This window comes from Eurytemora carolleeae, unplaced genomic scaffold, assembly GCF_000591075.1.
Source record: "Eurytemora carolleeae unplaced genomic scaffold, Eaff_2.0 scaffold1367, whole genome shotgun sequence".
Taxonomy (NCBI): Eukaryota; Metazoa; Arthropoda; class Copepoda; order Calanoida; family Temoridae; genus Eurytemora; species Eurytemora carolleeae.
This window is the reverse complement of record NW_019397256.1, coordinates 70,248-81,392: the sequence shown is the minus strand read 5'-3', so window position 1 is coordinate 81,392 and position 11,145 is coordinate 70,248. Positions and strand designations below refer to the sequence as shown.

The 11,145-nt window shown below is 31.4% G+C and overlaps 1 protein-coding gene across 1 annotated transcript; it reads left to right on the top strand.

The window, feature by feature from the left end:
- Positions 1 to 235: 235 nt before the first annotated feature.
- Positions 236 to 8,826, top strand: LOC111713075 (gamma-aminobutyric acid receptor subunit beta; the record flags this gene model as incomplete). Its single annotated transcript, XM_023487866.1, is given in 4 exon segments — positions 236 to 312; positions 1,286 to 1,535; positions 2,925 to 3,023; positions 7,455 to 8,826. Coding segments are annotated over 4 exon segments (738 nt in total), but the record flags the coding sequence as incomplete, so codon positions are not given.
- Positions 8,827 to 11,145: the final 2,319 nt, after the last annotated feature.

The window sequence follows — 11,145 nt, the reverse complement described above, 5'->3', positions numbered from 1 at the left end:
TCGCTAAAATTCATTATTTTTAATTGTGATTTCTGTTCTAAAGTAAATTGAGTATTTCTCCGACAGAAACTATGTCCGAGAACACTTTAATAATTGATAGCTAAAAAACAACGATATTGTTCACACTATTGATAAACATAATTGAGCTATAAAATTAACCCACTTGTTTTTCTAATCCCAACTTTATGTGTTTGTTCAAAAAGTAGAACATTTTCTTTAAATATAATTTGTTTAGGTTTATATCCCGAGTAGTTTAATAGTTGTCATGTCTTGGGTTTCTTTCTGGTTGAATAGAGGAGCTGCCCCGGCCAGGTAAACATGCAATTTAATTCAGAAAGCTTCGCACCCATAATCATAGTGTTTATGTAAGGTTTCCAATGGGAATTATGTTGTGCAGAATAATGCGCAACTTTTTTTTTAATTTCGTGGAATTTCGCGGAATTGTGTGGAATTGTGTGGAATTGTGCGAAATTGTGCTGAATTTTGCGGAATTTTGCGAAATTGTGCGGATGCGCGGAAGGGCTCGAAATTCCGCGAAAGTAAAACCCACTTCTGATGGAAACACAGTGGTTTTCTAAATTTTCATTAGAGTCAAACAAAAGGGGAAAAAAGTTTTTTCCTTGTTTTTTTTCTTGGTGTATTTTTCCTGAACAGATTTTAATGCTTTTACTATACAAAAAAATAATTTCAAGTGACTCTCCGATCTGCATGCAAAGATGGCAATTCCAGATTCACAAAGGAGCCCTTGAAAACTTTGTCTGATCAATTATATGAATTACATTTCATTGTTTAAAACGTTTAAAATTCATAATTTTTAATCATGTTATCTGCAAAAGTACCTTGCGCTTTTCTACTGCAACAACTTATGTTGTAGTTATTATCAGAATTAAACACTTTTAAACCAAGTCAAATTACAATATCTCCGCTATTCTTGATTAAATAAAGGTTTTCAGGGTACTGTTGTTAATCGAACTCTTGTCATCTTGGGGGGTCACTTAGAATTACGGTTACAGTTCCTTTAATTATTTCTCTATTCTAGAGTTGGACTGGGTGTAACTACAGTGCTGACCATGACAACCCTAATTACGGTTACAGTTCCTTTAATTATTTCTCTATTCTAGAGTTGGACTGGGTGTAACTACAGTGCTGACCATGACAACCCTAATTACGGTTACAGTTCCTTTAATTATTTCTCTATTCTAGAGTTGGACTGGGTGTAACTACAGTGCTGACCATGACAACCCTAATTACGGTTACAGTTCCTTTAATTATTTCTCTATTCTAGAGTTGGACTGGGTGTAACTACAGTGCTGACCATGACAACCCTAATGGCGAGTGTCAATGCTGCTCTGCCTAAGATCTCCTACATGAAGTCTATCGATATCTACCTGGAGGTCTGCTTCTTCATGGTCTTTGGAGCCCTCATAGAGTACGCTATGGTGGGGTACACGGATAAGAGGATTCAGCTAAGAAAAAACCGGTTTCTTTCGATGCAGAAAGTTCTGGAAGAAAAACGACAAGAAGCAGTGAAACAGGTGTGTTTGTTGTGTAAAATTTAAGTCCTAGAGTCCAGAATTTGCAGATCCAAGGGGTATATTATCAACTAAAACTGGTGTGTTTGGTGTGTACAATTTAAGTCCTAGAATCAAGGATCTGCAGATCCAAGGGGAATATTATCAACTGAAATCCAGGATCTGCAGATCCAAGGGGTAAATTATGGGTATATTATCAACTGAAATCCAGGATCTGCATATCCAAGGGGTATATTATCAACTGAAACTGGTGTGTTTGTTGTGTAAAATTTAAGTTCTAGAATCAAGGATCTGCAGATCCAAGGGGTATATTATCAACTGAAATCCAGGATCTGCAGATCCAAGGGGTATATTATGGGTATATTATCAACTGAAATCCAGGATCTGCATATCCAAAAGGCATATTATCAACTGAAACAGGTGTATTTGTTGTGTAAGATTTAAGTCCTAGAATCCAGGATTTGCAGATCCAAGGGGTATATTATCACCTAAAAAAAGTTCTATTAAACTAATGTGTACTTTATTAATCTTTGACACTTCTTTGCAAATTGCATTAAATACGTGCTGTAAAGTAATCATCATGGACTAAAGTGTTAAATAAGCGGTAAATTGTCGCACGATGCTATAAAGTTTCATTGATTTCCGGATGTTATTAACAATTTGTATGAATATTTCTTAAAAATATATTTCAATTTTCAAAACAAATTAATTTAACTTTTAGATACTTTTCTGTTTTTGCTTTTTTAAAAAGCCTATTATATGCATTAAAGAAGCAATTATATCACATTTATTAAATTTTAAAAAATAAAATACCAAAGCACGCGAAACAAAATATTAGTAAAAATAAAGAAAATATAAAAAGTTTTCCCTAGTAAAGAAATTGAAAAAGAACTTAAAATGAAATAGACCGGGGACCCGATGCGAAAATCTTTATGCAAAGTAATTTGATTCCCCAAAAGTATTCAATTCTATTTTTTAAATGGTGGCGAAACTAATAATGTTTTTGGTCTAATTTTATACATGAATAGTGTTTTATTTTTACAAAGAATAACACTCCTTATATAATCTCTTATTTTCTTATCTCTATATCTTTGCATAAACATTTGATATTTCAAACTTTACGTTCTGTTTTAATAACAAAGTCTAAGTTTGAAATATCAAAGGTTTAAACCATCAGGTTGCAAAGATATAGGGATTAGAAAATTAAGTTTTAGCAAAAACAGCAAAAACTCAAGTCATTACCAAATTTTAAGCTATTTTAAAAAAGGCCAAAAATGAAATCTAAAATACTTTTTCTTTTTCGAAGAGTGTTTTGAGATTTTTGCTACATATTTTCTTTTTCTTTTTTACGTTTAGAGCTAAATTTATATCCCTTAACTATTAACTATTTAGATTGAGATACAGAATGCCCTTGAAACAGCTGAATTAATAAAAATAACCAACTCCAACCCATATATAAGAACTCCTAGGAACGAACGATATCAACGAGAGGTGAGTTTATTAAAGGAACTGTATACATGATTTCAGGTTTATTAAAGGGACTGTAGAGTGTAGACGGGATTGTAAGTTTATTAAAGGGACTGGAGACGTGATTTCAAGTTTATTAAAGGTACTGTAGAGATGATTTCAAGTTTATTAAAGGCACTGTATACATGATTTCAAGGTTATTAAAGGGACTGTAGACGTGATTGTAAATTTATTAAAGGGACTGTAGACGTGATTTCAAGTTTATTAAAGGGACTGTAGACGTGATTGTAAGTTTATTAAAGGGACTGTAGACATGATTTCAAGTTTATTAAAGGGACTGTATACATGATTTCAAGTTTATTAAAGGGACTTTCAAGTTTATTAAAGGGACTGTATACATGATTTCAAGTTTATTAAAGGGACTGTAGACATGATTTCAAGTTTATTAAAGGGACTGTAGACGTGATTTCAAGTTTATTAAAGGGACTGTATACCTGATTTCAAGTTTATTAAAATGACTGTTGACGTGATTTCAAGTTTATTAAAGGGACTGTATACCTGATTTCAAGTTTATTAAAGGGACTGTAGACGTGATTTCTAGTTTATTAAAGGGACTGTAGACGTGATTTAAGGTTATTAAAGGGACTGTAGACGTGATTTCAAGTTTTTAAAGGGACTGTATACCTGATTTCAAGGTTATTAAAGGGACTGTAGACGTGATTTCAAGTTTATTAAAGGGACTGTAGACGTGATTTCAAGTTTATTAAAGGGACTGTATACCTGATTTCAAGGTTATTAAAGGGACTGTAGACGTGATTTCAAGTTCATTAAAGGGACTGTTTATCTGATTTCATGTTCACTAAAGGGACTGTAGACGTGATTTCAAGGTTATTAAAGGGACTGTAGACGTGATTTCAAGTTTATTAAGGGGACTGTTGACTTGATTTCAAGTTAATTAAAGGGACTGTAGACGTGATTTCAAGTTTATTAAAGGGACTGTAGACGTGATTTTAAGTTTATCAAAGGGACTGTAGACATGATTTCAAGGTTATTAAAGGGACAATTGACATTATTTCAAGTGGGCCTGGATTCATACAAATAGAGGGTTATTTAAAATTACGTTGAAAGGTCCGTTAACCCTAAACATTTTTACACTTTCACTTTGATAATATTAATTTAAATGTTTTTGGGATTTTTTTAATGCAAAAGTTAAGGTACTGCACGGCCAGTCCGTGTGAAAAAAGCTAATAACTTCTTTTTTTATCTAAGATACATATCTTAAAGCTTTTTTTAATACGCTTAAAAAATACAGGAAATCTGTTTTTGACTTTCACTCATATAAATTGTTGTAACAAAAAAGTATGAGGCCTGGAAAGAAAAATTTTGAATCATGAAATAATTAAATAATTGAAATATAGAGCTTTCTATAAACGACACCTTAATTGTAAAAATTAAACGAAAATTGTTTCCTCATTAACTGCACAGTTTCGCTGGGTCATATTTTACTCTACAGAGGTTTGGTCCATCACTATCATCAACAATTAAATATATATGTATAAGTATAGTTTTGTGGGGCACTTCCTATATAGGATATCCCTTTAAATGGCCAATTGTGATGTTTGATAAAAGACCATATATATCTATAATAAGTTGCACTTTTACTCATATCTTTTAAAATCCAGAGTCATTTAAGCTTTTTCATCTTCAAAATTAACAGAAAGGAAGTGAGTCTTTGACTCAAACTCAAATTGATCTCTTTATCTTTACAACCTAATATTTCAAACGTAGATTATTTCATCTACACACAGTTTGAAAAATCGGGTATATATAGGGATAAATAAATCAGAGTTTGTGGCAAAGTCTCAATTCCTTTCTTAATATCTTGGTAAACTTTAAAACTAATTTTTTGACAAATTACATTTTGAAATTTAGCATTAACTGTTATTAACTTACTTTTACAAAGAAAATACTGCGTTATTCATAGAAGATATAGAAAACAATAACTCAATTTCAAAAATTCAATGTTTTAACCCTATCCCTGCTGGGGTACTTGAAAACCAGGATATAATGGGGGGGCGTCAAGTTGACCCCCCCCCCTCTAAATCCCATGTTTTATGTCCAAATATGACAAATGATACATCATTGGAAAGTTCTTGTGCTCTACTTTTATAATCTGCAAAGAAATTTGCAAATTTGCAAAATATGAATTTTTATCGCAAAATCCAGTTATATAGTAAAAATGTTTGCAAAAAAAATATTTGTCCAAAAAATGAATAATTATACATTTTTGAAAAGCCCTTGACCAATCCATTTCAAATATGCAAAATATTTTGCAAAATTTTAATTAGCCTGATTTTTAATCAAGAAAAACTAAAAATATGCAAATTTCCTTTAAGAGGTTGTTTGCAAAAAATTTGCAATTTTTTTTTCGCAAAACTTTTGCAATCCGTTTTCTTATGTCATAGGCTTTCCAAAAAGCTAAATTTCATCAAAATCTGACAAGTGAAAGTGGGTCAAAACAAAGATTTAGTTTATTACAGGCAAAAGCAGACATTCAGGCAGTGTGCCTGAGGACTCAGGCAGTTAGTATTAAAGCCCGGTTTTAGGCCTAAAGGGAGGGCTTTGGGTATGTAAGAAAAGTCAGAAAATTTCAACAGCCTCAGACCAATACTTTTTGAGTTATGTAAAAAAAACTATTGGTCTGAGGCTGTTGAAAACCTAACCTAACCCCTCAGCAGGAATAGGGTTAAGTGCGGTTTTAGGATTTAAGATAGTTAATATAGGCTTATGGCGAAAAGTAAGCGCTTTTGATCGCTACTAATCTTACTTTTATCTCTTGCGTTTTTAATGAGAAAAATGTTCTAAACGACTGATGCTGAAGAACGAATACAAATTCAACTCGGATAATAAAATAATCTATTTGACTCTAAACAAATAATTTAGATATTTATTTTTTGACGCATTAGTATATTGTGAATATTAAATAATATTTTTGATCTTTTACAAATGATATTTCGCAGGCGCTGGATTTTTGAACTATCCTGGAAAATATGAAAATGTCGTCTTCATTATCAAAAATCCTCGAAACAGGAATTATTTTCAAAAGTAACTCTCAGATCATAAAAAATAAGAAATATTATAAAATATCAATTATATACGAATGCGTCGAAAACTTATTGATGATTATTGGCTATAATATCTGAATGATTTGTTTGGAATTAAATTCATTGGTCAAAAGCCTTTGGAGTAATAATCCAGGGGGGTTCCCCCTAATTTCACTCTGGGGGTTAATGGACTGCCCCCCGCAACATGTTTGTAGTTTAAAAAGCAAGCTCTCCTCCCCCCCTCCTTTTATTCGATATAATTGTTAATTAAAAATGTTGTGGATATGTCAAATTTGCATAAATGTTTGCAATCTGGAATTTAAACTATGTATATTAAAGTTCTTTATGAAAGATCTCCGTCTTTAATATTCAATCTATGGAATACCTTCATTCTTTGACCAACTGGATTCTTATTCAAATTTTTCAATTATTTTATATATGAACTCTCAGAGCCGGAAATAAAAAAAAACTAATTTTATGAAATAATCTTTTCAAACCAAAAATTCATTTTGATCTACAACATTTTCTGACCTCATTCTTATACACTAGGTTACAATTGCATAACTATAATCTGATTTTTGTTCGCTGAAATTGACAAGGGTATAGCACTAAAATGTTTACAAGAGGGGAGGGGGAGAACTTCCCTAAGCCCCTCTTATCCAATTATATATATTTCAATAATTCATAAACTATTTAAAAATTCTGAACTAGTCTCTCATTACAACCTATCTTGTCTTTCCTGAATATATTATCTACCCCAATCTTGAACCTTTTCTCTCCTTCTATGTCCTNTTCTCTGTCATTTATCATTCATTCATTCTTCTCTTCCACCTCTCTCATCCCTTCTCCTCCCCAACTCATCTCATTGGCATTTATGTCATTCATCATTCATTCATCCTTAATTTCCTTTCCCCCGTTATTTTGGCTTCCATGTCATTCATCATTCATTATTGCTTCTCTTCCCCCCTCTTCTCTCAGTCACTCATCCCCCTTCCCCTCTTCTCTTTAGATTTCCCTCTACACGGCCCTCTCTCTTTTTCTCGAACTCTTTCTAATGTAGCCTCCCATGCCAGTACTCCTTCTCCCCTACTCGACCATCCTTCTAACCATCTCCACCTAGTTCTTTTCTCTCACCTTCTCGATGTGGCCTTTACATTCCCTACCACCATCTCTGCCATTCCTTTCGCCCTAGGAAATGAAAGTTTGTCTGTATATTCCTATTGAAAATGCAGGTCACACTTTTACCAAAACTTTTAAACTTTCTGCCTTTCCTACAAATTCCCTCATTAGACCAAATTTCCCATTTATAATTTGAAATAAAGTATTCGGTTCTTAACAATGTTAATTGCAGGCCAGTGTTCGGTTTCACACTTGCTGTATGATGACATGCACACTGAATGGAGGCCATGAACATCATGACACGTTGCCGAGGAATGGAAAGGAAGACGACTCACGGCAGCAACTGCAAATACAGTTACCGCCACCTCTCCCTCCGGCACAGCCGCCCAATAGAGTTCTCGGCATGCGCGCTAGTGATATTGATAAATATAGCCGAGTCATATTTCCCATTATGTTTCTAACATTCCACCTCATGTATTGGATGATTTATCTCAGTATTTCAGGGGAAGTACCAGAAGATTTGGTTTATCTGGAGAAAGAGTAAAGATGAAAGATTAACCAAACAGGATTTTAGATTTCTTTGAATTACAGAGAAGTTATCAAAAAAATTAAAATTGTGTTTCTTCATGTGCAGTGTTCCATTAAATGCAAATGAAGATATTGTTTTACTTCCGGCTATAAAGTCATCTCAAACTAAAAAAAAATAAGAAGAAAGTTTCTTTAATGAAATTAATTTTCTGTAGTTCAAAGAGACCAAATTAAATTAAAAAGAATTGATTTGCGCACCACTGAACTAGGTATTTGGTGCGTATTGCAGTGAAGCGACCGAAAAAAGTAGTGTTTAGCACAAGGTTGCACATATTTTCACTTTAAAGCATGATCTTAATTTTTGTTGTATACACAAATTTTCCCTAACATGGTGCATGATTTTACCTAATTTATTTTTTATAAATTTAGAGAAAGACTTGGTCAAAAATTGATTTTTGCTAAAGTAACATTGATTCAAGATATGAGTGTACTGTGTTATGCATTGGGCATTGTCAATACTTTTAAAAATCCTTCCAGTTGTTGACGGTATTTTTCAAAAAATTTCAAAAACTTTAAACTGACAGTGCGACAACCATTTAATAAAAGGTGGTGGTCCTAAATTAAAAAAAATTGTTTAAGTCAGTTAGCCATAAAAAATTCAAATATTGTAAAATCATTTTTTGTATATTTAAACTTTTTTTAAGATTCCGTTTTCAAAAATCTAAACCACAGCCCTACAGCATTGTATCAAATACTGCAGAACCAAGGATATAAATGAGACAACTACCATAGTCCGGTAGATATATAATTACAATGCCAGCAAATAATTCTAATGGAAGCTTTGAATTTTCTTTCAAAAATAGATTTTGTTGATTTTTTTCTTGTCTTAGTTTTTTTTGGCTTCTGAGCACAATAAGTCCGTTTAACATTTGTAATTTTCAAAATTTGTTTTTGTTTTCTAAAGTTCCTCCAGGGCCAGGCCACTAATACCCCTGGGCTTTGAAAAATAATGAAAAATATAAAGTTTTTTGGGGTCTAAAAAAATTTGAATTCTCTTATAAGTACACATTTAATTTTATCTTTAAAAATATTTCTGAGAGGGTAGATTTTTGTAAAAAATATTTACCCCTGAGTGAATAAATGTACAAAGTTTTCTGGTTGTTTTGAAAGAGTAACTTTCAAACTTTGCTGAAAACAGTTTTTACCAAAAATATTATGATTTGATAAGAAAATTGGTCTTAAAAACTAAGTTAAATATAAGGAGTAAAGACAACCAATTATCATTACAAATATGAAATCATTTTGTGAGTTTTTGTTGTTTGTTTTTAAAAAACTAATGAAAGAAAATTACACAAAAGTATTTTTACAAGACTTTTATAAGATTTAAAGTATTAATGAATAGTATTACTATGTATCTTTAGGTAATTAACAGAACCAATATTTGCATGGGTGTGTGTAATTAAATGCTTTATTTCAATGTATGTTGTCGTTTAAAATGTTTAAAACCTATATTAGATATATATTAATGTTTTCAACCCAAATGTGTAGATATATATTATATTTCAAATGCCTTTAAAAGGTCGCAAAGAAAGCTCAAAGTAGGTTTAATCATGCAGAAGTTAAAAAAGTCATGCTTAAAAAAATCATATACTTATTGTATCGTAATCTGAATGTAAATGTGTAAATTGGGTGCTTTGTAAAAATTAACTTTTCAATGTTGTAGCTTCTGCATTAAATGTCTTATCATTTAAAAACAAAACCAAATATGATGGAATCTCTCAAACCTTTTTTTGTGATTTAGTCTTTATAACACCAATCCCAAAAGTTTCTAAAAGATTACTTTTTGAAAAATTTTAATGAAAAACTAGCTCCGGTTTTATTGATAATGACGATGTAATTTAAATTTGAATAAGGGCGTGTCTGACAACCTTGAAACCTTTAAACCTTGCTTTGTCGGAAAAAAAATTGTGAAAATATATTTCCTTGTTTTCATATATAAAATTTTAATTTCATATTGTGATCTCTCTATAAAAGTTGTTTGGGGATTTTATTCGGCGGATTACGGGGACCGTTGTAATTGTGCATCAAACATGCCCCTCTTGGGGGTAATTTGAAATCATTATTTTTGTCAAGTTTTTTATTATTTTGTCAATAGATTTTATGATGATGATATATTTAAAAATGGCGTGGAAACAAATTGAGCCATGCTTGCCAAAAAACGCGGGAGACAAGGGTAATTATGGTAATTTCATCGTTCTCTAGCCAATCTTTATACGTACACAGTATAATAGACCTTCGTTATTTATTAAATCATTATCTTCATTGTATTATATTTTATGTAAAAGTTTGTTTTCCATTGATTTTTTGAAGGGCTTTGTTTCCCAAATTTCAGTTTTAGTTGACTTTTTCCTTAATTTTTCCAAATTGATGTTATTCCCAAGAGTAATTCCCAATCAAAACGGTTTCTTTCAACGATTATTTTTCCCGATAAAATTGTCTTATTTGATCTTCCTTTCAACAGTATTTTACCACATGCCTTTCTTCTTAATGTATATTTTTATCTAATTCTACGTTTTTGGAGAGACACATCCCAAGGTCGACCAATGCAGTTAGACTAGATTAGTTAGATTTTACTTTGGTCAAAGGAACTGAGTTTTTATCACAAACTCAAATTGTCTAATGCCTATATCTTTACAATCTGATGATGTAAACCTTTGATATTTCAAACTTAGATTATTTTGTCTAACAGAATTCATAGTTTGAAATATCAAAGGTCTACGACATTGGGTAGCAAAGATATAGAGATTAGAAAAGTAGAGTTTGTGACAAAAACTCAGTTCCTTTCCCCTTGTGGTGCTGTATTTTTTTGGTTTGGTTTGTAGGACTTCTTAATTGATACTTTTTGGTAGTTAATCAAAAACAAAATGATAAAGATCTCTTCAGAAGATCTTTTTTATTTTAAGAAAATCCACTTATTTTGTTTGATTGTTTTTTATTTACTCTTGGAGTCATATTACATTATATTTTATATTTGTTGCACGCAGAACTTAAAGAAAAAGCATTCTCATAGTGTTAGATCTAGTGTGTTTTATCATCTAATTAACATAATTTTAAAGGGATTGTAAGATTTTTCAAAATAGATTCAAAATTGTTAATATTATTACCCTTTGATAAAATAGGAAAGAAAAACATTTGAAAACTATATGATCTTTAACCTTAAAATTGAATAAGAATTGTAGACAAATTTTACAAACATTTCGATGTCAAAAATTACATTTTCCATTATTTAAAAAGTTGAAAATATTTGAACAATCCCTTTAAATAATGTCTTGGTGTTTCATGTTGCAATTTTAGATCAGTAAATGTGACAAAAACTTTGTATCAAATTATATGAA